The sequence below is a fragment of the Myxine glutinosa genome, chromosome 1, assembly GCF_964187855.1.
Source record: "Myxine glutinosa chromosome 1, kmMyxGlut1.1, whole genome shotgun sequence".
Lineage (NCBI taxonomy): Eukaryota > Metazoa > Chordata > Myxini > Myxiniformes > Myxinidae > Myxine > Myxine glutinosa.
The window spans coordinates 245858858-245886637 of NC_136261.1; the positions used below are offsets into that span (position 1 = coordinate 245858858).

A 27780-nucleotide genomic window follows, 5' to 3' on the forward strand; every position below is an offset into this window, starting at 1 on the left:
GCGACTGCGAGGTAATAAATGTGGCGGTGTATAAGCGATACATAGGTACATGGTGTATTACATGAGTTTATTTCCATCACGGCTGGTAACCCTTTTTAAAATTTAGATAAATGTAATAAATACAGTCGCATCGGGTTTAGTTTAGGGGAGTATTTTAATGGTCTCAATGAGGAATGCGTTATTTGGGTATCCATTGCATTGGCCGGTTGCTTTCATGGTCACTTCAGTCTTTACAAAATAAGGCACAATGGAGACAGACGTGCTGGATATGTTTTCTGCTCTCGGGTGAGTTAAAGAAAGATAAAGATACTTTCAGCTCGAAATATACAATGTTCTACCTTTGGGTGTCGTACTATTTATTCCAATTCAAGATTGCATCATCCCCTTTGTCAGTGCATTGTATTAATGTATACAGTGTAGTGACGGTCCTGTCCCGCTTCGTGATATTGACTTATCCTGTGCTGAGACGAGAACACGAGTTTTAACGGGTCAATGCAGGTCGTCCTCAAGGCTCAAGGGACCAACACCGCACGAGGCCAATGCCGGTCGGCGCCCCCAACCCACGGAGCCTGTCCCCCATCACCCCTCAGCCCCACCCCCCACAGGCCCAATCCCGCTCCCCCCCCCCCCACAGGCCCAATGCCGCTTCCCTCACCCCCCCCCCCCCACAGGCCCAATCCGCTTCCCTCCCAACTCCCCTCCATAGGCCCAATGCCGCTCCCCTCCCTCCTCCCACAGGCCCAATGCCGCTTCCCTCCCAACTCCCTCCATAGGCCCAATGCCGCTCCCCTCCCTCCCCCCACAGGCCCAATGCCGCTTCCCCCTACCCCGCACAGGCCCAATGCCGCTTCCCCCCCCCCCACAGGCCCAATGCCGCCCCCCCCCCCCCACAGGCCCAATGCCGCTCCCCCCCCCCCCCACAGGCCCAATGTCGCTCCCCCCCCACAGGCCCAATGCCGCTCCCCCCCCCCCCCCACAGGCCCAATGCCGCTCCCCCCCCCCCCAGGCCCAATGCCGCTCCTCCCCCCCACAGGCCCAATGCCGCTCCCCCCCCCCACAGGCCCAATGCCGCTCCCCCCCCCCACAGGCCCAATGCCGCTCCCCCCCCCCCACAGGCCCAATGCCGCTCCCCCCCCCCCCCACAGGCCCAATGCCGCTTCCCTCCCAACTCCCCTCCATAGGCCCAATGCCGCTCCCCTCCCTCCCCCCTCCCCCCTCCCCCCTGACCAAACTGACCAAGGCGTTTGATTTATCCTTTGCTGAGACGAGAACACTAGTTTTAACGGGTCAATACTGCTCGTCCTCAAGGGACCAACACCGCACGAGGCCAATGCCGGTCGGCGCCCCCAAACCACGGAGCCTGTCCCCCATCACCCCTCACAGCCCCACCCCCCACAGGCCCAATGCCGCTTCCCCCCCCCCCCCCACAGGCCCAATGCCGTTTCCCTCACCCCCCCACAGGCCCAATGCCGCTTCCCTCCCAACTCCCCTCCATAGGCCCAATGCCGCTCCCCTCCCTCCCCCTACAGGCCCAATGCCGCTTCCCCCCACCCCACCCCCCCCCCCACAAGCCCAATGCGGCTTCGTCCCCCCCACCCCGCACAGGCCCAATGCCGCTTCCCCCTACCCCCCACAGGCCCAATGCCACTTCCCCCCCACAGGCCCAATGCCGCTTCCCCCCCACAGGCCCAATGCCGCTTCCCCCCCACAGGCCCAATGCCGCTTCCCCCCCACAGGCCCAATGCCGCTTCCCCCCCACAGGCCCAATGCCGCTTCCCCCCACAGGCCCAATGCCACCTCCCCCCCACCCCCCACAGGCCCAATGCCGCCCCCCCCCCCACAGGCCCAATGCCGCTCCCCCCCCCCCACAGGCCCAATGCCGCTCCCCCCCCCCACAGGCCCAATGCCGCTCCCCCCCCCCACAGGCCAAATGCCGCTTCCCCCCCCCCCCCCACACAGGCCAAATGCCGCTTCCCCCCCCCCACAGGCCAAATGCCGCTTCCCCCCCCCCCCCCCCACAGGCCAAATGCCGCTTCCCCCCCCCCACAGGCCAAATGCCGCTTCCCCCCCCCCCCCACAGGCCAAATGCCGCTTCCCCCCCCCCCCCCACAGGCCAAATGCCGCTTCTACCCACCCCACAAGCCCAATGCGGCTTCCCCCCCACCCCGCACAGGCCCAATGCCACTTCCCCCCAACCCCCCACAGGCCCACTGCCGCTTCCCCCCCACAGGCCCAATGCTGCTTACCCCTCACCCCCCACAGGCCCAATGCTGCTTCCCCCCACCCCCACAGGCCCAATGCCGCTTCCCCCCACCCCCACAGGCCCAACGCCGCTTCCCCCCCACCCCCCACATGCCCAATGCCGCTTCCCCCCACCCCCACAGGCCCAATGCCGCTTTCCCCCCACACCCACAGGCCCAATGCCGCTTTCCCCCCCACCCCCCACAGGCCCAATGCCGCTTCCCCCCCACCCCCCACAAGCCCAATGCCACTTCCCCCCCCCCCCACTCCCCACAGGCCCAATGCCACTTCCCCCCTACCCCCCACAGGCCCAATGCCGCTTCCCCCCCACCCCCCCCACCACAGGCCCAATGCCGCTTCCCCCCCACCCCCCCCCCCACAGGCCCAATGCCGCTTCCCCCCACCCCCCCCCCACAGGCCCAATGCCGCTTCCCCCCCACCCCCCACAGGCCCAATGCCGCTTCCCCCCCACCCCCCACAGGCCCAATGCCGCTTCCCCCCCACCCCCCCCCCCCCACAGGCCCAATGCCGCTTCCCCCCACCCCCCCCCACAGGCCCAATGCCGCTTCCCCCCACAGGCCCAATGCCGCTTCCCCCCACAGGCCCAATGCCGCTTCCCCCCCACAAGCCCAATGCCGCTCCCCCCCACCCCCCCAATGCTGCTTCTTCCCCACCCCCCACAAGCCCAATGCTGCTTCCCCCTGCCCCCCACAGGCCCAATGCCACTTCCCCCCCACCCCCCCCCACAGGCCCAATGCTGTTTCCCCTCCCCCCACAGGCCCAATGCCGCTCCCCCCCCCCCCCCACAGGCCAAATGCCGCTTCCCCCCCCCCACAGGCCAAATGCCGCTTCCCCCCCCCCACAGGCCAAATGCCGCCCCCCCCCCCCCCCCACAGGCCAAATGCCGCTTCCACCCACTCCACAAGCCCAATGCGGCTTCCCCCCCACCCCGCACAGGCGCAATGCCATTTCCCCCCTACCCCCCACAGGCCCAATGCCGCTTCCCCCCCACAGGCCCAATGCTGCTTACCCCTCACCCCCCACAGGCCCAATGCTGCTTCCCCCCACCCCCACAGGCCCAATGCCGCTTCCCCCCACCCCCACAAGCCCAATGCCGCTTCCCCCCACCCCCCACAGGCCCAATGCCGCTCCCCCCCACAGGCCCAATGCCGCTCCCCCCCACAGGCCCAATGCCGCTTCCCCCCACAGGCCCAATGCCGCTTCCCCCCACAGGCCCAATGCCGCTTCCCCCCCACCCCCCACAAGCCCAATGCTGCTTCCCCCCCACCCCCCACAAGCCCAATGCTGCTCCCCCCCACTCCCCACAGGCCCAATGCCACTTCCCCCCTACCCCCCACAGGCCCAATGCCGCTTCCCCCCCACCCCCCCCCCCCACAGGCCCAATGCCGCTTCCCCCCCCACCCCCCACAGACCCAATGCCGCTTCCCCCCCACCCCCCACAGGCCCAATGCCGCTTCCCCCCACAGGCCCAATGCCGCTTCCCCCCACAGGCCCAATGCCGCTTCCCCCCACAGGCCCAATGCCGCTTCCCCCGCACAGGCCCAATGCCACTTCCCCCCAACCCCCCACAGGCCCACTGCCGCTTCCCCCCCCACAGGCCCAATGCTGCTTACCCCTCACCCCCCACAGGCCCAATGCTGCTTCCCCCCACCCCCACAGGCCCAATGCCGCTTCCCCCAACCCCCACAGGCCCAATGCCGCTTCCCCCCCCCACCCCCCACATGCCCAATGCCGCTTTCCCCCCACCCCCACAGGCCCAATGCCGCTTTCCCCCCACCCCCACAGGCCCAATGCCGCTTTCCCCCCACCCCCCACAGGCCCAATGCCGCTTCCCCCCCACCCCCCACAAGCCCAATGCTGCTTCCCCCACAGGCGCAATGCCACTTCCCCCCCTACCCCCCACAGGCCCAATGCCGCTTCCCCCCCACCCCCCCCCCACAGGCCCAATGCCGCTTCCCCCCCACCCCCCCCCCCCACAGGCCCAATGCCGCTTCCCCCCCCACCCCCCACAGGCCCAATGCCGCTTCCCCCCACAGGCCCAATGCCGCTTCCCCCCCACAGGCCCAATGCCGCTTCCCCCCACAGGCCCAATGCCGCTTCCCCCCACAGGCCCAATGCCGCTTTCCCCCCACAGGCCCAATGCTGCTTACCCCTCACCCCCCACAGGCCCAATGCTGCTTCCCCCCACCCCCACAGGCCCAATGCCGCTTCCCCCACCCCCACAAGCCCAATGCCGCTTCCCCCCCACCCCCCACATGCCCAATGCCGCTTCCCCCCACCCCCACAGGCCCAATGCCGCTTCCCCCCCACCCCCCACAGGCCCAATGCCGCTCCCCCCCCACAGGCCCAATGCCGCTTCCCCCCCACCCCCCACAAGCCCAATGCTGCTTCCCCCCCACTCCCCACAGGCCCAATGCCACTTCCCCCCTACCCCCCACAGGCCCAATGCCACTTCCCCCCCCCCCCCACAGGCCCAATGCCGCTTCCCCCCCCACCCCCCACAGGCCCAATGCCGCTTCCCCCCCACCCCCCACAGGCCCAATGCCGCTTCCCCCCACAGGCCCAATGCCGCTTCCCCCCACAGCCCAATGCCGCTTCCCCCCACAGGCCCAATGCCGCTTCCCCCCACCCCCCCAATGCTGCTTCTTCCCACCCCCCACAAGCACAATGCTGCTTCCCCCCCCCCCCCACAGGCCCAATGCCACTTCCCCCCCACCCCCCCCCCCACAGTCCCAATGCCGCTTCCCCCCCACCCCCCACAGTCCCAATGCCGCTTCTCCCCCACCCCCCCACAGGCCCAATGCCGCTTCCCCCCCCCCCCACAGGCCCAATGCCGCTCTTCCTCCGCCCCCCCCCCCCACAAGCCCAATGCCGCTTCCCCCCAACTCCCCCCAAGGCCCAATGCTGCCTTTCCCCCCACCCCCCACAGGCCCAATGCTGCTTTCCCCCCACCCCCCCCCCCCCCACAGGCCCAATGCCACTTCTCCCCCCACCCCCCACAGGCCCAATGCCGCTTCCTCCCTCCCCCCCCCCCCCACAGGCCCAATGTCACTTCCTCCCCCCACAGGCTAAATGGCGCTCCCCCCCACCCCCCCCCCCCCCCACCCCTGACAGGCCCAATGCCGCTCGTCCTCTGCCCAAGCAGCTAACTCATCACCCACATAGGAATGTAACCCAAACTAGGCTCTAAGGCAGGCGTTCTTAACCTTTTTCCCCTGTCAAGACCCCAAAGGATTGCCCACGATGTCCCCATACCCCTTTCGCTAGACTGTTGACTGACCAAGGCGCATAGCTAGGGGGGGGACTGGGGGCATGTCCCCCTATAATTTTTTTGATTTATAGGTGCTCTGTGGTGCATTCTGAGGGGTGTTTTACTTTAATTGCCTATTTTTTTGGATGAAAATTGGTAACTTATTACCCAGAAAATGGGCCAAGTTCGGGGATCTGTGCCTGATTGCCAGTCCCATTAGGTTCCAGTGTGACCTCAAAATATCTCAATAGCTTAGTTTTTCATATGGATAATTAGGAACAGAACAGGAAAGAAAATCATAAGGATTTTATCCCTATTTATTTCTTTGCTTGTTAACAAAGAAACAAAACAAACTAAACTAAACTAAAACATGCAAGTTTTATGCAAGCCGTTTTACCTAATCTAGTGAGATTGTTGCTGCTGTTTTCGTGCAATCAGAATAAGGAATCGGGGCTCAGTTCGTGACAATGCCACTCGCATATCATCGGACACATCAAGTCGATTTCCCCACTTTGATTTCATCTCTATATAATTCCAGCAATCTCTGTGTGTGTGTGTGTGTGTGTGTGTGTGTGTGTCTGTATGCGACCGCTGTTTCTCGACAACTACCGGTCCGATATACTTGAAACTTGCCAGGTATATTGCTGGGGACCCGAGGATGTGCCTTTTCAAGGTTTGAAATTAATCGGACAAGTGGTTCCCAAGGTATGGTCACCGTACTCGCAAGCCGTTCGCTTTGGCTTTGCGAATGGACCAAACCATTTCATGTAAATAGAGGGGGGGGGGGGGGTTCTGTGGTCGTTACTGCCACGTGGTTTCAAAGTTCTTTTTTGTTGTTGTTGTTTGCACGCATGTTTTTTTGCACGCACGTACGGGCAAGCACGTACGGGCAAGCACGTACGTGCGGGCACGCCCTAGTGTTCAATAATGCAGAGAAACCTGTTTCACAGAGGTACGTAGTTGTGAAGGAACCAACACATTCCATTGCCCTCTTCGCCAAGCTAGGGTAAGCTGCTATCTGCTCGCACCAAAACTGCTTAAAATCCAGCCCAGCCTTTCCGAAATCAGCTTTCTTTCTTTGATCTTCTTGGAACTCGATCAAATCATCCTTCACTAAATCGTTGTCACTCATCGTAGAAATATCAAACGAGAAAGGGTTCTGGATCCAAACGGATTCCATCTCCAACGCACAGGGCTTCACTCGGCTCTCCGATTGTGTGGGGCTTCTTTTCCTTGGCAATCATGCACGAAACTTTGTGGGAGGCTTCCCAGTGGGAACAAACCCATGCGATGAAAGAGTTCCTTTCTGATCACAACTAAGTCTTTTCACCTTGAAAGCATCAATGGAGGTGTCAACATGATCCCTGTGTTTGCTTTGGAGGTGCTTTCAGTCCTGATGGCTTCAAATTTCCATTGCTCGTTACCAAATTGCAAAGCATGCATTGAGGTTTATCAGTTCCATCTCCTTCTTTCACACAGGTGAAGCCAAAGTGAACATTGTCATCATTCCAATTCCGTTTTTTGACAGACGACATCTTGCAACAAATCTGTAAAAGAACAAGCGTTCTGAATATTGCGCTGCAATACATGTCCCCTACCAAAGTTCAAAGTGCCATAATTTTGTCAAAAATGATCGAATATGCAAATTTATGCATGGTTGATGCTGGTTTTCAAACTTGATCTGAGATATGCTGAGACACGTGTGTCACGCCTCGCCTCGTTGATAAGCCCGCAAGGTCGCTCTGTGGAGCGGCCTGCACGTATTGCACTGTGTGAATTATATAATTACCAACACGGTCTGAGGTACTAGCGATTCAAGAGATATCCATTTTAAAAAAATATTTTCGTTCAATTAACAGTATCTGCCAAACCACGTGCCCTATCGCAAATTCCAAAAGGACATTTTAGTAGACTGGCATGCTGAACAGATATTTTTGTATACTGAATCGAGGCTCGTGAAAGAGCTAACATTTACTTCACAAACAAATCAACCAGACAAACAAGATATATAAAAAGAGGGAGCGGAAGACAAGATGGGGAGAGAAGGGGAAGCACACAAACACAACATGTGAAGTTTCCCCTCGATTGGATCTAAAATGATGGAGGAGCTCGGTTTTAAAGGTTCATGCTTAAAAACGTCATAATTCTGAAACCATGTGACGCATGACATCATGCTGGCTGACATTTTTGTTCATCATGTGTATGCGATTCTGCCTGCAAAGTTTGGCCTTGATCTGTTCAGCCGTTGCAGAGAAAAAGGGGTTTTCGTGTTTTCACGAAAAACAAGATGGCGGCCGAACCACGTGACCTGCGACGTCATAATTACCATTAAAATATTCTACAGACCGAGTCCCTCCTATGGTGAAAATTTTATCTCAATCGGCCCTATTATTGCAGAGAAAATGTTTTTTAAAGGAAATTAAAACTGAAAATGGCAAAAGCACTGGGAGATGTGGCCTGGGAGGACAAAATGGTGTGTTTCTTCTTCTTTCAACAATAAAGACTTTAGCTTCGCGACCGTACATCCAATCATCTTGAGATTTTGCAGACTTGTTCCACCCAATGAGAGCTACATTGCCTTAAAAATTCAAGTCGATCCATGCAGTGGTTCAAGAGTTACAAGCTTTTTAAAATTTAACTTCCATTATTTATTGCGGCCAAACCATGTGACTTAAAAAAACGTCTCAAGTTACGATTAAACATCCCCCCATGAGGAACATTTGTGTAAAGTTTCCACTCGATACCTCCACAAATTATGGAGGTGATTCCATTTCTAGTTTGAGATTTGAAAACGTCATAACTCTGAAACCACGTGTCGGATGACGTCGTGCTCGCTGACTTTTTTGTTTGTCATGGGTATCCGAATACGCATGCCAAGTTTGGGCTCGATCCGTTCAGCCGTTGCGGAGAAAAAGGGTTTTTTGTGTTTTTTCACGGAAAACAAGATGGCGGCCGAACCATGTGACGTATGACTTCGAAAATTTTCGCATTCTGAGTTTTTTTAAACTAAGCATCTGGGGGAAAAATCTCTTTTTCGGGGGAGAAAAACTGTGTTTGACGAATTCTAACCTCTTAACGTTAGCATTTTTGATATACTCAATACACATGTTTTTTGTTCCCATTGCAGAGTTCTTTAGAATGAGCCATTCCTCAAATTTTTCCATTGAGCCGTTTTGGAGATACAGAGGGGCAAAGTTGAAGGTGTTTTACAAGATGGTGCCCATACCACGTGACCTATGACGTCATCATTAGCATTTAAAAATTCTACGAGCCTAGCCGATCATTTGATGAAAATTTCCTGTCAATCCGACCAGCGGTTGCTGAGAAACTTAATTATGAAGTTTTCGGAGGTGCAAAATAGGGTGGAAGAATAATAATAAGAAAAACTCTAGCAGTAATAATAGGTTACTCTCCATTTCATGGAGAGTAAACCTAATTAAACGCCACAGAAGACAAGCATTCTGAGTATTGCACTGCAATACATGTCCCCTACCGGCAGTCTGTCGTCCGGAAATCTGTTGGGGAAATTACCAAGGGTTATTCACCCACAGGTTCTGAATCGTTCCCAATCGCTAATTACCTCAGGACGGGCTCACGTGTGATTCACACTCGGGACTTTGATTTATATACCTTGCAGACAGGTCAGCAGAAGCACGAGAAAATAATTTGTTGAGAAAGAACCTTTCGAGTCGCTAAATATCAGTAATTTATTATATTTTCCGGTTCACGATCAATGATCAATGATCGATGTGTGTGTATCTATTTGTTGCTCGGCTTGACTCCACCCCTCCGGAAAGCGCGTGCTGTGTCGCGCTGTTGACGTTCGCGAGACGAGGCTGAGGGCGCGCGGTGCGGCTTGAGGAGAACTCCAGAATAAACAAGAGATATCCATTTTAAAAATATTTTCGTTTAATTAACGATATCTGCCAAACCACGTGCCCTATCGCAAATTCCAAAAGGACATTTTAGTAGACTGACATGCTGAACAGATTTGTGAAGTTTCCCCTCGATTGGATAAAAAATGAGGGAGGAGCTCGGTTTTAAAGGTTCATGCTTAAAAACGTCATAACTATGAAACCATGTGACACATGACGTCATGCTCGCTGACTTTTTTGTTCGTCATGGGTATGCGATTATGATTGCAAAGTTTGGCCTCGATCTGTTCAGCTGTTGCAGAGAAAAAGGGGTTTTCCTGTTTTCACAAAAATGGCGGCCGAACCACGTGACCTGTGACGTCATAATTACCATTAAAATATTCTACAGACCGAGTCCCCCCTACGGTGAAAATTTGATCTCAATCGGTCCGATTAATTGAAGAGAAAATCTTTTTTAAAGGAAATTAAAACTTAAAATGGCACTGAGTTAAGGATCAGCAGAATGATCAGAATTCCCAAAGTTCAAAGTGCCATAACTTTGTCAAAAATGATCGAAACGTCGTGAAGTTCGAACTTGATCTGTAACTTATCATGAGGAAACCATGTGCCAAGTTTGAAATCATTAGCATTAAGAGTTTAGAAAAAAAAAGTCCGGAAAACTGTTCTTTGCGTGACGGACTGACACTGACGGATGGAGGGACGGAGGGACGGCGTGCAAACCTATAGTCCCCTCCGGTGTACACCGGTAGGGGCCTAATAAAACATTAGTCCACGTGAAATAAAGTGTTGGCCACTAACACCGAAAACAACAGAAAGATGTGCAGAAGATTAAGAAATTCCTCTCACTATACCACTTCAACGTACCCAATCGATCAACTTTCGCAGCTCGATCAATTTTCACGGTGTTTACGGACACGGATATCCGGGTGTTTTTCACGGACACGGATATCCGGGTGTTTTTCACGGACACGGATATCCGTCCGCCCCCATTTATGTTATTGCATTATAATGAATGTGAATGCCCTATTTATATTTAAATATACTTTGAAAACTTTGAATATCTTCAGATAAGTAGGCTTACCACTCACTTGTTTTGCAAATGGTTTCACCGGAATGAAATTGAGAATGAGGTCGTAATTGCCGATATTCGGTTCTTCACCTAATGTCCGAATGGCCTACAATCTCACGTAATGTCGGGCCTACATTACGTGACAGCACATTGGCTCAGTGTGAACTTTGACCCGCCCTAATCGCTATGTAAATGTTATCATTGTCATGTCAATCATGCATTGTAATCGCAAGCATACGCCCGGGGCGAACAGTTAATTTATTCGAATTTTATTAGAAAGTAGAATTCATATTTGTTTGAAATATAATTATACAAATATAATTTGTTTTGAAATATATATTTATTATCTATCTATAATTCCAGTAATCTCTGTCTGTACGTTTGTACGTTTGTTTGTTTGTCTGTGACCGCTGTTTCTCGACAACCACGGGTCCGATATACTTGCAACTTGCCAGGTATATTGCTGGGGACCCGAGGATGTGCCTTTTCAAGGTTTGAAATTAATCGGACAAGTACTTACCGAGCTATGGCGATTTAGCCGTTCGCCGTTCGCTTTGGCGTTGCGAATGGACCAAACCATTGCATGTAAATAGAGGGGGGGGGTTCTGTGGTCGTTGCGAATGGACCAAACCATTCATGTAAATAGAGGGGGGGGGGGGGGTTCTGTGGTCGTTACTGCCACGTGGTTTCAAAGTTTTTTTTTGTTGTTGTTGTTTGCACGCATGTTTTTTTGCACCCACGTACGGGCACGCCCTAGGATGTTTACACACACACACCCCTACACAAATTTTTTTTTTTTTTTTTTTTTGGCAAGGAACGGGCACCCACGTACGGGCACGTCCTAGCTTATATATAGTACGGGCATGCCCTAGTATATTTAAAGTTGATATTTCATTGAATTTATTACAATTTATTATTATTATTTATTCCGAGCCCCATACCCCCAGGTTTTGGTCCCCATACCCCCAAGGGGTACGGATACCCCAGCTCTAAGGAAATGAATCGCTCGTCTTGCCAGTGAAGGCTCTTGCTATCTGCCTCGGCGACATGTAGAGCTATGGATGAAATCAACTGGATGTTGAGGTGTGGTAGGTAACCGCCACGGGAACGAAGGAGAAGCTGTTGTTCCGGGTGATTAACCATTCTCCGGGTAACAAGCGGGGGTTACCTTCTTGCTCTGAGGAAGGGTTAACTCCCCAAATCTGAAAGATTAGCTTCCCTTCGCTTCCCACGGTGGTTAGCCGACATCAATCAATGTTCTGTTGATTCAAAATGCAATGTTTCTTTTTGTTCACCGATGCGGACACAGACACCAACCTTCGTGAGCAACACTCCCCCATCTCTCTACCACCAATGCCGGTTATTTGTAAAAGTTGTATTCAAATGAGTATCTTAGATGCAATATTTTTATGATGCCGCTTAACATGATGGATATTTGATGCTGTGTACATTCTGCTTCATTCACATCCATTTGATGCATATTTTGAGACACACTTTGCTGTCGCTTTGTTTTCACAAACCTCAAGAATGTTTCATAAACCAATGAATGCAAATTGTGATGCTGTTCGGTGTTTTATTTTTATGCCTCCACCAACAAAGTCGCCGGAGGCGTTATGTTTTCGGATTGTCTGTCCGTCCGTCCAGGCTAAACCTCGTTTTTCTCAGCAACCATATGTCCGATTGAGACGAAACTTTCAGGGTAGGAGTGACACACATGCAGAATGTTTATATGATGATTGTGAGGTCATAGGTCACGTGGTATGGCAGCCATATTGGATTAAAAGCAAATAATTTAAAAATGATTTCTCGGAAACCGCTGAATGGAAAAATTTGAAACTTGCCGCATTGTCAAGTACTCCCAATGGGGAACAAAAGCATGATAATGATGACATCATAGGTGAAGTGGTATACCAGCCAAAAATGTTTTAATCGAATTCCTTATCCTAAAAATCTGAAATTGCATGCACATGATCTATAACCCATTTGTATTGAAATATAAAATTTATGACATCATAGGTGACATGGTTTGGCAGCCATTTTGGATTGAAGGAAAATATTAAATAATTATGTCTGAAACCGCTAACCCTATCGATGCGAAATTTTACAAATATCTCACAGCAATGTTGCATATAGTTTGAAAATGATGATGTCATAGGTCACGTGGTTTGGCAGCCATCTTGGATAGAAAAACGAACCTTATCCCATCAACACGAAACTTCACAAACGTGATCCACGACCCATACATATGCAGAGTGATGACATCTACCTGTTGTGGGACTATGTGGAGGCATTTTGGCGACAGTCGCATTGTTCTAGTGTTTTTCTTTTTTTCCACAGATACTCAGATGTAGCTGGAGATGAGGAGGCCCTGGAGAAACTCGTGACTGGAGGTGTTGAGAGCCCAAAGTTCACGGGTCATTGTGCACGCATGGTAGCAGAGCTGCGGATGCTGAGTTCGCTGGAGGAAAGCCTGACGGCTACAAATAGTACGTTGGCAGCAGAGCTCGACCAGTAGAGTCATTTAAGCAAGCTGCTTTACATATCTCACAATTAGTCATTTGTCGAATACTGCACGTTTTCCTCTGATTGTTTAACTTTGCCACAATGTATTGTGCCTGCAGGGTGGAGTAGATGTACACACACTCACCAATAAGCTGTCTGGCCTGGGTTATAATCCCGATCCAGCTATAAGCTGTCATCCTCGTGTTTCACAGTCAGGTTGATTCATCATTGTGTGTGCTGGCCTTCGGACGGATGGATGTTAAACGGGCATTCTGGCATTAGTTGATGGACATTAAAATATCCCATGGTGTTATCCGCGTGGAGTACGTGAGCTATCGCCGGGACCATGGACGAATTCCAAATTCCTGCCCTGATTTCCTGTGTCGGAGTTGCGACCTGTCCAGGATTCTAACCATAACCATAGAAACAGCTACAGCAGCACCGACGCTCCATATAGAGCATGGTTCATGATCTGATCTGACAATGAATTACATCTAGTAATCGGTTGCATTATAAAGCAGCAGTCCACACACTAAGAGGTGCATCACCCCCTGCTGCCAATGCATTAGGGTGGCGGTTCTGGGTAAATTAGACCCCGTCTGTTTGATGGTGAGCACCCTTCCAACTGGGCTATTTTACAGTTCCTTCATGGGTAGCTGGTTTCGCCGCAGGCGTGAGCTGTAAGAACATATGGATCATGCCATGTTGGTAATTCTTCAGAGAAAGCAGTAAGATAATACTTTTTCATTTCTGCCATCAAATTAAGGAGCGATCGGTGTATTTTTAGCTTCCATAAAAATGCGATTATAGATACTTCACAGCTGCCAACATCGGATTGCCATCTCCTCAAGGGCAACCCCCAATGCCCTAGAGGAATCAAAAGACTCGTGCTAGGCCATCTCAGACAAATATAAATTGCTCTCACGCATGCTCCACACATGAAAACATGCTTTCACGCATGTGATTTGAAAGACCAACAGCCGGATTGAATATCACGTCAATCAACTTGGTGTGTTTATAAAAGTATGGACTCTCGTGAGGTGTCGACGGCGACGTTTCTCATCGCTTTGTGCAACTTGTGACAATGTTCGATAAACATTCTGACCAATTTTCTTTTCTTTTTGAGTGACAACGTTGCTTCCTAGTTGCTCTCGTGAAACCCGTTGATTTGTGGCTTCCATAAACAGGTGCCGAAGAGGCGGGAACTTTCCAGTTAGAGGTGAGTGGACTGCTGGCTGAGATGCACTGTCCGTACAAGACCCTCACTTCTGGAGACGTGACAGAAAGGCTGACGAGTCGGGATGCCTGTCTCAAGCTACTGTGTACGTATGCAAGTATTTGATTTTGCAGTTCAGGATTGCCTCCCTTTTTTATTATTATTATTATTATTTTTTGTATACTGAATCGAGGCTCGTGAAAGAGCTAACATTTATTTCACAAACAAATCAACCAGACAAACAAAATATATAAAAAGAGGGAGCGGAAGACAAGATGGGGAGAGAAGGGGAAGCACACAAACATTACATTTGAGAGCAGGGAGATGTGTGGGAGGGAGAGGGCTTGGGGGGAGGAAGCGTGGGAAGGGGGGGGGGGAGGAGGCGTGGGAAGGGGAGGGGGAAGGGGAGGGGGGTGGGAGAAGTATAAAACACAAGGACACCAAGGACTTCCAGGACAGAAGTTGGTATTTCAAAAAAGTGGATTTGGGGTGTATTAGTGGGGGTAGAAAAGATCAAGGTTTTGGATGGGGGAAGATAAGAGATGGTGGTGAACAGCTGTTTTAAAGACCTGGAGGGTGGAGTGGGATTGAAGAGAGTGTGGGAGTTTGTTCCAGATATCTAGAATGAGATATTGCCCACCACAAAGCCTTTAAGGCCACTCGAGATGTGGGCTACACAAAGGAAAGTATAGATATCAGACTGAAAGGAGGAATCTATTGACATTCCTCTTGAATTGAGGTAGGTTGCTATAGAGGGGGAAGCAGGATGCAGGTAAACTGTTCCAGAGTGATGCCGTGCAGGGAAAAAAAACTAAAACAATACCTCATAGTCTTACTCTTTGGGACAGATGCAGTGTATGGATGGGAAGAAACTACCAAACGTGTCGAGCGACTGAAAGTATGGTCAGCTGGACCAACCTGTGATAGACCCTCAGAGCACATTCCATGGTCATATCTGCAGAAAAGTCTCAAGGAAGCAACAGAGTGGCAGACTGAGAGAGTTTCCAGGGATGATGGCAACTCCTGTCCCACCAGATTGACAGCACGTTCCTAGATTCTGTCAAGAAGAGATAGGTGACAGGCCCAAATATGGCAATGATACTCCATGACAGGACATATAGTGAGTGGCCTTGTATAGATGGAGCATTGCAGCTTGAGAAAGGTATCGCCGAGCACAAAATTAGCAGCTAAGGTGCTGAGAGGCTCTTTTAGCTCTACCAGAAATGTACTTTTCCCAGCTGAGGTTTGAGCTGATATCCAATCCAAGAAGACAGACAACGGGATTCCTGCAAAGGTGAAGAATCCATAGACAGGTTTGGAAAACAAGGTGATCTTGAACGAGACATAGACAACAAGTGGGTCTTATTTTGGTTGAAAGTAACAAGCCAGTCGTTTCCCCAGTTCATCACACTCTCTCGTTCCTGATTGAGAGTGGTACCTCATTCGTTGATTGCATTTATAGTACCTACAGTTTCTTATCTTTCACCATCATAGATAACGGTGCACATTATGATGCATTATGATGTCGACTTCCATTAGATACCACATAAAATGTTATTTTGCTTTGTTGCAGTTTTTTTTTTTACATCGGGATTGAAGCTTGGATGGAACAACAAACGAATTGAGATGTAATGTCCTGCTAAATATTTGTACTCGAAATATTAATGGGCTTTAAATTTGAAAATCTAACCTTTTGTGGCCTTGTAAAAAGCTACAACAAGAAGCAGAAGAAAAAAAACATTCGTTTTGCTTCTTCAGACGCAAGGGGCTGCTGAGGCAGTTTTTCTTGGCTAGGGGGCGCAATCCTGGATGGGTCACCATTGACGCAGGATACTCAAATGGCTCATTCTTCCCAGTAAGCCGGTACTCGTTTTTCCGACCTCCGAAGGGTTATGGGGCTGAGTCATCCCACGTGGTGTTCTTTTAACGGCACAATAGTGATTCAAACTCAGGATATAGGATCTTACGCCAACCACCTTAACTGTTCAGCCAACACCAGGCCTCTTATGATAAAGCTACATATATATTAGCTAATTCTCATACTGATTGGACTTTCCTTTTCCTGCCGCCAGTGTTTTTGGCTTCGGACCTGCAAGCCGCCCGTATACTGGCCGCCAGGAACACGACCCATTCGGAGGCAAGCCCTCCTGTGCCGAATGATATTGAAAAGTTAGCCTCCTGCTTGGATCTGAGTGATGACGTTTCCTCCAAAAGCACTACGACGGCACTTGAGAGGATTCGCCTTAAGGTGTTGGTCTTTCTTTTGCCTCGTCGGTAATGTCCATGAAAAACTACTCGATTAAAAATATTCTACCATTATGAATGTGTCTGCCACTTTTATCCTTCTTCTCTTCAACCACTTCCCTTCCCATTTACGAATCCCATAGATCGAGGACAGCCTCTCGCAGGTTTCTACAGATTGTTTGGGGAAACCCCTCTTGAAGGAGACGATGAACAATGAACAGTGGGTGAGTTATCTCCAGATTTTCTATATATGCATAATGGTATGTCGGAGCATATGTGAATGCTTTTGTGCTTTCTTTTCGCTTTTACTTGTTACCTCCGCCACCGAAGGTAGATGGGGGTTATGTTTTCACCCGTCTGTTTTTGTTTGTCTGTGAACAAGATATCTCAAAAGGTTGTGAATGGATTTGGACGAAATTTTGCGGAGAGGTAGTGCATGTCACAATGACGGAATTATTAGATTTTGGTGAAGATCCAGCTCGTAGAATTTTCAAGTGATTCTTCACCATTGGGAGATAGGGCCAGATAGGGCCAAAAACGATATATAGCAAGATATCTCAAAAAGTTATGGACGGATTTGGACGAAACATGGTGGACAGGTTGGGTGGGTGTGTGACGAGCGCTAATGGACTTGATTTTGGTGAAGATCCAGCTTGTAGAATTTTTAAGTGATTCTTCACCATTGGGAGATATGGCCAAAAACGATATATAGCAGGATATCTCAAAAGGTTATGGACGGATTTGGACGAAACTTGGTAGACAGGTTGGGTGGGTGTGTGACGAGCGCTAATAGACTTAATTTTGGTGAAGATCTGAATATGGATTCGGATGTGAGAATTATTTAATTTTGTAAGTGATTCTTCACAATTGAGAGATCTGGCGAAAATCTATATATAACATAGTTTGAAACATTGTGGACAAGTTATGACTAAACTTGGTGGACGAGTGAGAAGAACAAGCCTATTAGATTTTGGTTCAGGTCCGAATCCAGATCCAGCCTATCAGTGGGATACAAAACATAAACTGTTCAGCCTGGCGGAGAAATGCGCGCTACCGAGTGCAGTTCTAGTTTTTAAGATTGTTTTTCTTTTTTGTGTACATTGTCGGGGCTCGTGGAGGAGCTATAACACAGAATAGATCAGGATAAAAAAGGAACAGTGGAAAGGGGGTGTGGGCGTTGGGGGCATACCAACAGCAGGGTTGAGGGACAATAGAGGAAGATTTTGCGAAATAATGGATGTGGGGAAGAATGAGTGCAGGTGAGGACATTTGGAGGCCAATTCAGAAGCAGCTTTGAGGTTTCGTTCACTTTGTGGTTGATAATGTCGTTTGACAAAACGACATTTGCAGCATTGTTCCAAATCATTATTTTTCGAAATCAGCACTGTATACAACCAGTTGAGTACCAGTTCACTGGTAATTCCCTGTTTGTCGTTAAAGGCGGCAAAAAGGGTTGGCGTCAGGAAGGGCATCCGGCCGTAAAACATTGCTTCAAAAAGGGGACCAAAAAAACCAAAACAACAACAACCACGGTTCCCGAAAAAGGCCAACCCCCGCTTCGCGGGGAAAAATGGCCTCTAAAGGTGGTTTATACAGTATATATGTATACAACCATTCTGTGAGCCAGAGATCCATCATCCTGTCTTTCGATGGACAATTCTGTTTTTTGCAGCCTGAAGTCATTGACCGTGAGTTAAACGACAGGTGTCACACATTCCCCCAAATTGAAATAACATTTTTTACATTATTAAATTAACTGGTTTGACGATCACACGTTAACCGGATTAACTGGTCATGGATGAGCTTCGCTTTGGAATGACGATGGTTGGGGGCATCCGCGGTCGGAATTGCACCTGTGGTTCCGCTAATGAAGCCCCATGAACGTCTCTTCAGTGCCTCTCAGAAACGCCCCCTCTGTTTGAGTTCCACTAAGGAAGTGCATCTCTGTAATCGGAATTTAAGCATGCAGAGCTTCCCATGCAATCCTGAGATATACGCCGTGATCTCTCGGCCAAGGTAATATTAATACTGTACAGTATTACTCGTCATGAGTATTAGCTTATGTATCACTCTCTGTCACCTTTATCATTAGCCTGGTGTTGGCTTAACAGTTAAGGCTTGAGTCCCTGGTTAGATAACACCAGGTGGGTTGACTCGGCCTGCCATCCCCATCCTTTCGCAGTCAGCAAAATGAGTACGAGCTTACTGGAAACGGGGCACTGCATCAGCAGCACAGCTGTGCTCCCAGCAATTATGCAACCAGCAGCCACAGGCTGCACACAAGATAGTATAAGAAATCCATCATCATTCACACAACTCACTAAAGAAAAAAGACGGACTTTTTAATTTGGTCCACTGAACAAGCCAAATGTTTTGACCCAGAAAAAAACGTTTCCTCCAAGGCCTGGGACAATAGGACCCAGACCTCACACTACTCGTGAAGTTTTGTAACTGCAAGTCAAGCTTTGGACAAAAACTTTTCCCCAAAGTGAAAGTATTCCCAGATCATCATTTTCTTCCCCAGGATAGCATTGTAACCATTCTTTTTTTTTTTTTATCATCGATTCAGGCCTGTGCTAATTTTACTCACTGATTTAATTATTGAGACTAGATGGTATTCATACAATACTTACCCTGCGCAGTCAACTTGGTGTGAGCCAACTCTTCTATTTTTGAACGTTTTTTTTTTGATCCAATATGGCTGCCAGACCACGTGAGCAATGACATCATAAATTTATATTCTCTAAATAATTGTTGCATAGATCATGCTCAATAAATTTCAAACTGATCAGACTAAGCGTTGTCCCTGTCGAATTATGACGTCATAATTATGGCACCAATGACGTCATGGTTAACAAGACTTATTCCCCATGTGGAGTTATTTACAATGAGCCACGTTTCAATTTTTAAAATGCTGACACGGCACACACTTTACTTTACTGAAATGCAGACACAAATGCTATATTTTGTCAAAATTCGTCGGAATTTCGCCAAATCTGTTTTGGTCGTGTGTTAATATACCTCGGCGATTGACAAATCTAAAATCAGAATTTTTTTTGAGGTCAAAATGACCCCGTGAGGTCGCTCCGTACTTTGCCTGCTCGTCATGTGCAGTGTGATTAATTAATTCCATGCCCACTCCAGAAGACTCTTCTTCTTCACGCAATAACAACTTCTAGCTTCCAGACCGTACATCCAATCATCTTGAAATTTGGCACACTTGTTACACTTCATTACCTCTACTATAATATGAAGTTTCACGTCGATCAATGAAGCGGTTCAAGGGTTATAAATATTTTAATATTTTCGTTTAATTATTCATATCTGCCAAACCACGTCACCTGTCGCAAATTCCAAAAGGTGATTTTAGTGGACTGATATGCTGAACACATCTGTGAAGTTTCCCCTCGATAAGATCAAAAATGAGGAAGGAGCTATGTTTTAAAAGTTTATGCCTAAAAACGTCATAACTCCGAAACCATGTGACGCATGACGTCATGTTCGCTGACTTTTTTGTTCGTCATGGTTCTGCGATTTTGCCTGCAAAGTTTGGCTCGATCTGTTCAGTCGTTTTGGAGAAAATTGGATTTTAGTGGTTTTTCAGGCTTTTCACTCAAAACAATATGGCGGCCAAACCACGTGACCTACGACGTCATTATAACTTCATTTCTGCATCAATTTATTTAGAAGATGCTTAAGAAATTTCATCCTGATCGGATAAAGTTTTTTACTTGTCGAATTATGACGTCATAACGGCGGCAACTATGACGTCATCATTCACATATGTTATTCGGCATGGAGGGTTCTTTGCAATGAGACCTGTCTCAATTATTTCTGTGCAGCGGTTTTTTGAGATATGGAGGTCCAAAGTTTTTTGGTTTTTCCAAGATGGCGCCCATACCACGTGACCTGTGAAGTCATAATATTCACTAAAATATTATACAGGAGGAGGCCCTCCTATGGTGAAAATTTCATGTCAATCGGACCAACGGTTGCTGAGAACATGAATTTTTTAAATGCAGACATGCATGCACGTACGACGTATGGACGGACCCGAATGCTTAACCCTGCCTTTCGCTTCGGAGCGCAGGGTAATTACCTTTGATGACCCTGGCTTATTCTATGTCAGTACTCAAGCTGCACCCAGGGTGCCCGGAACGTCGTCTCCCACCTCCCTCTCCCACCCCCTCCCTGCTATGCTTATGCCTACAGTTTCAGATAGTTCCATCGGAAAAACTGATGTTCTCCCTAAAAGTGTAAAAATGAGTTTCAGTTGAAGGACAAACCACATTTCTGTGTAAGAGACTATAATACGAAGAACATTTCGACAATTTTTTTTTGTCTTTACCTGTACTATTCATGAGGTCTGTGAGCTGTATCAAGCAGTCACACAATGTTTAAAACGTCACCAAACAATTTTAAACCAAATGGTCAAACTAAAGCTACTGTCACCACATCACATCTTTCCTGCCTGCACTGTGTTCAATATAAAACATTCAACATTCTTGGCATCTCCCACAATGACACTGAAGCCCAAGATCAATTGCTGTCGTGGCACAGGCGTTTTTGTGGCTTCTCTGTATTTTACCGCTTGTACTTCAGTCTTGCTGTTCGAGTCTCAACACTCCTATCCTCTTGCAGCTCCCCCATGATGCATGCCTTCTTCCAGTAACTCCCTCCTGGTTAATCTGCCAAAAATACAACTTTGCTGCACACCTCGACTCCTTTGTTCCTCTCTTCTCCGCTTTGTTGGAACCGCCTTCCTAAGGCTCCTCTATCCCATGACCATAACCATCCAGGTCTGCAGGTTTGTTATCCTCCATCCCTACCAGCAATGTTTTCTACCCACATTAACCATAGCTCCCCCAAATTTCTTGCATGTTTATATTACCTCTCTCTCTCCTCTTTTGTCTATTTGTCCATTTGCTTGCTTGCTCTCTGTCACATCGAGTCGAGATTTTCTATACAAAGAAAAATTAATAAACAAAGTTGTTTGTGCCACGTCTTTGTCAAAAGCAGTTGTGTAGTTTGCTGTGTGAGACTGCATGTTGCTTCGGTTTTTGTGATAGAATGCTTCCTCAAAAATGTTTTGTTTTTTGTTTACAAAGCCTATATTTACAAAATAAATTCCCTGTAATTCCAGATTCAAATCTCATGAACTGTGATGATTTCTCCATTGTCTCCCTATGTCTTTATACCTATAATCATTTATGCTTTCTCGCATCCCCAATTATACATGTGCAAGGTCCCCCATGAGCCTCGAGCTAAAAACAGATAACACAGCGGCATACGGATGACACGCGTATGGCAACCGAATGTGGCACTTGGCTGCCGCAGGTGCAGAAATTTGTTTCAGAAAATGCGAGACCGACAGCTATTTGCTGGTGGCGGGCAGACACTGCCATGGAAGTGTTATTAGATGGTGAGTCTGGCAAGATGCCAGTAGCACACTTCTGTTCATTTTCTGGCCCAACTAAAAACCATCGAACTGGTGCTTCGTGGGCAGGACGTCCATCAATAATTGCACCTTCTGTCGGATGGGATGAGCTGGGCACCCGCCAGCTTGCATTAGGTGGTAGTTGTTAAAGATCCCATTGTGTCTTTTGCCGGCACCCTGGAACACATTCAAAATTATTGGCCTCACCAGCTTTAGTCGAATGAAAGGCCTGTCCAACCTGGTCGCGAAGATCTTTGCACGCTCAACAAGCCACCAACCTCACACTAAAACTAAGACATGGCATCTCACGATTAATTTGGGGACATGATAGATCCTTTGGCATCTTTTCACAAACGGAATGTATTTGTTAGGGTTCGGGTTATCTAACTCTAACAAATCTCTAGATTACGTTACTTTGAGGAGATTGTGATGCTTGTCTAAGCTGTTTAGCATGGGTTTGAATCTCGACCCAGCTATAAACTGTCATCCTGGTGTTTCACAGGCAGGGAGATTCATCAATGTGTGTGCCGTCCCTCGGATGCATGTTAAACTGGGTGTCCCATCTGCCAAGATTCATTGGTGGACGTTTACGATCCCAGTGTCCTTTGCGAAGAGTAGGCGAGCAATCGTTGGCACCCTGAACAAATTAAAAATTCCTGCACTGACCTCCTGAGTCAGAGTGGTGACTCAACCAGGATTGTGGCCTGGTTACTGCTTTGGCAGCACCATCACTCTGCATAGGGCATGGGACATGATGATGATGATGATAATAATAATAATGAGTTTATTGACACGTATGTGTGATGCGCTTGCAATGAGAAGTAGTTTTACAAAATTACATTGAATTAGAACTCGAGCCATAAAACAACATTTTGGTGATGAAATAAGTGACGTGGTTTAAAATATCCATATTAATTCTTAGGATCTGGGGTTTTCAAACCCGGGGTCATGACCTGAACTTGAGAACCCCCCTGCCCCCCCCTTAAAATCCCAGTTTTTGAGGGGGGGGGGGGTTCACATCAAAAGCGTTTTCTCCACCAATATTTATCGTAAGTATCGGTACCATTTGGGTCGCGAGGCAAATGCGATTTCAGATTTTGGGTCGTGGACAAAAAAGTTTGGGAACCACTGCTTTAGATGCTCACAAAAACTTTAGACACAGATTAATGGAGGGTGTGGATTGTAGTTGGTAAAAGTTGTCGTGTAAGCGATTCGAGTTGGCCTTGATGGAACAATAATGTTTTCTCAAGTGGAGAAGTTCAAAAGTGTCGTGCGCTGGGTGGAACTCATCTCAGACGATAGCTTTCACTCTTTTCACAACTCGACTGGGGTACAGGCTGTCAATGGAAGGCAGATCCCACCCAATAATTGTGCAAGTGGTCTTTAATATCTTGTTGAGTCGGGATCCGTCGTCCCACGTCAAAACTGCCATACTATAGTGAAAGACAGTGTCAGGACACTTTCTATCACTGCCTGAGAGAACTTGATCAAGACAGGATGGCCGACACCAAAACTCTTCCTTTGTTTATCATGATGAATAAACAAAAGAAATTTGAACATCATGAGTGTGTGAAATTTTGCGTTGAAGAAGTTTAAAGCTTTGAGGATAGCTTTGTTAAATGTCATTTGTGATTTGCCATAAAGGACGACGAGCGACGCCACTTGGGTTTGGTGGTGTTACAATTTTCCATTTGTACTTGCAACCGAGGTTTGGCTTTGTGAGTTGCAAGTCCGGTGGTTTTGGAAATTTCACATTTGAGTTTAGAATCGTTGAATCACATTTTCTCACACTGTGTGGTGGCAGCGGAAGCTGGAGGCCTTGAATGAGAATCTTCTGTCAGAGTATGAACTGAGGAAGAGCATGCTACTGAAAAGGCTAGATGTCACCATGCAGTCGTTTGGTTGGTCAGGACTTGCAAAGGTAAGCCAAATGGCACCACGTGAATCTTATACATATTGTTACGTTTATGGTGGGGGGGGGGATAAAGGAATACCCTTAGGAGTGGTAGAACTGCATCGGAAATAGCATGGACCATGTGACGTGTAGGAGCATTTCGATGTATTAAGTCGGGACTGCTGGTAGCTTGAGGTTGTTTAATTGTGCATCATGTGAGGGATGGTGCCATGCTAATTATCTGTAGGGTTTAAGGATAATGTTCCCCAGTGCGTGCCTTTCCTCTAACTTTTCTCTTACGGTTTTTGTGCACAATCCTTTAAATTACAATTACCGCTGACAAAAGCCAAGAACCAGCTGGTCAAACTAAGCCCCACCCCAATGGACACATAATAAGGTGGGGGCCCAGCCCAGAAAGGGCAGATAATCGGTGGATGGTTGGGAAGGCCAGCAGGCCACGCCCCGAGGGACGTGATTGGCTCTCGCGGAGCGAGGAAGAAGAGCGCACTTGCTTCTTGCTCGAAGAAGATGCTGGCCATTTTGTACGCTGAGGGAGAGAGCGGGTTTTCGTGATGGCGTGAGGAGGTTTTGGTGGTGGTCCTATGCCAGGGAGCTGAAGGCTACGCTGTTCGTTCCAAGGACAAAGAAGTGGAGAAAACAAGAGGGCTGTCTTCACGACTTGCCTCATCCCTGGGCGCCCACAGTGCCTTCGACAGGCGGCGTTCGACGTGGCGATCTTGGCTGAGTTTCCCACGCGAGCTGCTCTGAGCCACCTTGCACTGCAGACCTCACCAAAAAGACCCTTTGGAGATAGCCAAGTGCTGGAGAGGGAACATTTCATTTTATCTTTACCCTGTGTGTGTGGTTGACTCAGTGAGTGGATGCGTCTCAAAATAGAATTTAGTTTTACCTCAGTCTTTATTTCGACATTTTCGTCCTTGTTTTGTTTTGTTATTAAATAATTTGTGTTGCATTTTATTTGTCTCATATTATTTGTTTGTGGTTTCGGAATAAACCTGTGTGTTCCGTTCAGTTAAACATCTAACATCCCTTCATTCCCGTGCGCGCCAAAAATAACCGTCGTCATCGGGAGGTCGCCTCGGAGTTAAAGCTGGTTCAGCTATCTGTCCCTGTGTGATCTTAATCGTGGGGTGATGTGACAATATCATTGGTGTTGCTGCTTTATCTGCATTGCTTACAAATTCTAGATAGGGAGTTCAACATGGACTTAGACCAAATGCCCTTTTGTTGCATGTTTTATTGTGCTTGTTTTCCCTTGTGCTTTATAGGTCAATGTTGATGCAATAGCTGAAGCCTACTTGCCCCAGAGGCGCAGTCTGTCAGCCAGGTCAACAGTCTCACTGGCTCACCTCCTCGCTGCTCGTGAAGACCTCTCGCGTATTGTGAAAGCTAGTGGATTAAATGTGCAGCGTGGAACTGGCAGCCGAATCCACAAGGTAGGGTTTTGTCCCGTCATATTACGTAGTATGATTCACTGTGTAAGCCCCATATTTGACTTCCCCTTCTTTCATCCCCAGTCAGTTTGGATGACTCTATCGCTTCACATTTCAATTCCCTCCTCATTCCGCAAACAACTTGATGTATTTTCTGGATCTGCAGGTGATGATTGGAAGAGTGCCCGATCGTGGAGGGCGTCCAAGAGAGATGGACGCCCCACAGGCTGAAATGCCACCTTGGCAGAAGCGCCAAACACACAGTCAAGATCTTTCGTATGGAAGGGGTCGCAGGCAGCGCCGCCGGCAGAACAGGTGATTAGGGTCAGCAAGTCCTAGTGAGAAGCCAATGGTGGTTTTTGTGAGAGCTGGATTGTTCTCTTTGGTCCATTTTTACTGCACAGGCCGATTGGGTTGAACAGGTGCTTTCAACGTTTTCCACAAATCATGAGCTTGGGGGAAATCATGCCTCCGAGTGAAACGCAGCAATCTGAGTACTTTGACAGCTTGTACAGTGTAAGTGGGTTAATACGAGTCCAATTTTCTTTTTCTGTCATCGGTGGTCAAATTGCTTTTTAAAAAGAGTTGCTTTATTGCCACTTCTGTAAAGGCAGCACTGCATTGTCAACACCCTGGATAGTTTTCTTTACCTTGTTGTTCTCTCCGAGTGGATTGTCCTCGTTTTTCTTTGATTGCAAACAAAAATGTGTCATTTGTCACTCTACATTTGACGAGAAAAACTATTTTTTATGTGGAATTAATAATTCATTGTTTTAACTAGCCTGCTTAGCATGAAAGCAAACTGTGTGGTGGCAGAGTAGTGATTAGGTGGTACCTTTTAAGTTGATAAACCTTGGTGAGAGATTTGACGACATGTTGAGCTGCGAGACGTATCACGCAACTCATATGAGTGTTAAGAGACATTTTGGTGATGTTCAGCTGTCTCATAATTTCAGAATATCTTCTCCCCTGCCATTGTATATCTGATGTGTGATGAAACTGGCAACCATTGGGTTGCATTTATATTTCCCACTTGGTTACGATTGTTTCAAATATTTCAATTGTGAACCACGTTTGAAATTGATGCTCGTCACGCAACTACGATGTCTAGGCAGCTATTATTTTGTTTTATTGTTGATTTTCTTGAAAGTTTCTTTGGTAACAAAAATAAATGGTTCAACTGAAAAACATTTCACATTTAAGAAATTATTACTTTTGTATGCAAGGACCACTTATTGTTAATCGATCGTGGGGGGTGTGGATATCATTGCTTTTACCCTGGAGGATAAGGATGGGCCAGGCATTAGCCTGGGGGGTGGCCAGGCGAAGGCCCCTGGAGTACCGTCGGAAAGTGGATGCGGCGACTCGCTGCTCCGGCACATGCTCCCATACTTGACCTGATCTGACCCTGGAACAAATTAATTAACACAATGTATTAATTATGTTATGACATTCATTCGTAATATCAATTGTTTTTAATAAATGCCCTGCGCATGCGAGGCAAAAAGTGGGGTTAATCAATTGGTTCACTTCTGTCCATCCACCCGTCCGTCCACAAACATCAGCATACGCTTACTTATGGATTCATCTCGGTCGCACATACGCAGAGGAGCGAGATGATTTTTCTACTCCTTCTGCCTGCCTGGTAGTGAAACAACATTTAAAATCATTCCAAACAGGAAAATTGTTGTTTTTCAGGATGTCAAGAAGGACACAAACAACAGGCACAAATAACTAATGTAATATGCTAAATAAGGAGGTATCAACTGTGGCAAACTGCTGGAATTTTTTTCTACGATCTTTAAAATCTTTTTTTCATTTCAATTGAATCATATAATTGAACACGAGAACATAAATCGCTTTTTCACATTTTCAAAACTCTTCCATGTTGTAGTCACTTGAACATGTTAAATCAAGTGGTGTATGACACACCATCAACGGGGTGTTGATCAACCTCAGGAATTTTTTTAATACGATCTTCAAAATCATTATTTTATATTTCAATCGAATTATTTACTTGAACACTGTGTGGTGTAAGGTGTTTTATGACTCGGTTAATGTAATAAGTTTGAATGACAAAAACATCTTCATAAAGAGTAAATTTATTAATTAGTGTTCTTTATGTTCTCATAATAAAGGTTTTATTTAAAATGTGATGACAAAAGCTCAAATGGTTAAAAGGTTATGGCCTGGACCGACACGCTGAGACTCACACAGAAGCGATTGCAAAACCCCATATACGTGGACGGGTTAATAAACATAATGTATTTATTGTGTATAAAAATGTATTTGCATATACAATTGTTAGCACATGCAGGAGCTAAACGACAAAAAAAAAAAAAACCACCTTTAGAGGCCATTTTTTCCCCGCAAGCGGGGGTTGGCCTTTTTCGGGGACCGTGGTTGTTGTTTTTCGGTCCCCTTTTTGAAGCAATGTTTTCCGGCCGGATGCCCTTCCTGACGCCAACCCTTTTTGCCGCCTTTAACGACAAACAGGGAATTACCAGTGAACTGGTACTCAATTAGCCGACCTCGGAAGGATGACAGGCTGAGTCAACCCCCCTGGCGTTAATTCAG

At 48.0% G+C, this 27780-nt stretch overlaps 1 protein-coding gene across 4 annotated transcripts; it reads left to right on the forward strand.

The window, feature by feature from the left end:
• LOC137435648 (protein FAM98A) lies at positions 1-26720 on the forward strand. Of its 4 annotated transcripts, none has more exons than XM_078785703.1 (9): positions 172-285; positions 11404-11777; positions 12794-12942; positions 14146-14280; positions 16247-16422; positions 16562-16642; positions 23660-23776; positions 25039-25206; positions 25370-26720. In XM_078785703.1, the coding sequence occupies exons 2-9, from the start codon at positions 11734-11736 to the stop codon at positions 25520-25522; spliced, it is 1023 nt and encodes a 340-aa protein (XP_078641829.1). In that variant the 5' UTR covers positions 172-285; positions 11404-11733; the 3' UTR covers positions 25523-26720. The 4 variants fall into 4 exon arrangements, with proteins under 4 accessions (XP_067985693.1, XP_078641829.1, XP_078641838.1 ...); XM_078785712.1 differs by having other exon boundaries at positions 197-285; positions 11404-11539; XM_068129592.2 differs by lacking the exon at positions 11404-11777 and having other exon boundaries at positions 1-285.
• The last annotated feature ends 1060 nt before the right edge of the window (positions 26721-27780 follow it).

Coding starts and splice junctions, on each gene's coding strand:
- LOC137435648 (XM_078785703.1), top strand. CDS start 11,734: ATGTTTCTTTTTGTTCACCGATGCGGACACAGACACCAACCTTC. Junction 16,423..16,561: donor TTGAGAGGATTCGCCTTAAG/GTGTTGGTCTTT, acceptor CGAATCCCATAG/ATCGAGGACAGCCTCTCGCA. Junction 25,207..25,369: donor CTGGCAGCCGAATCCACAAG/GTAGGGTTTTGT, acceptor CTGGATCTGCAG/GTGATGATTGGAAGAGTGCC.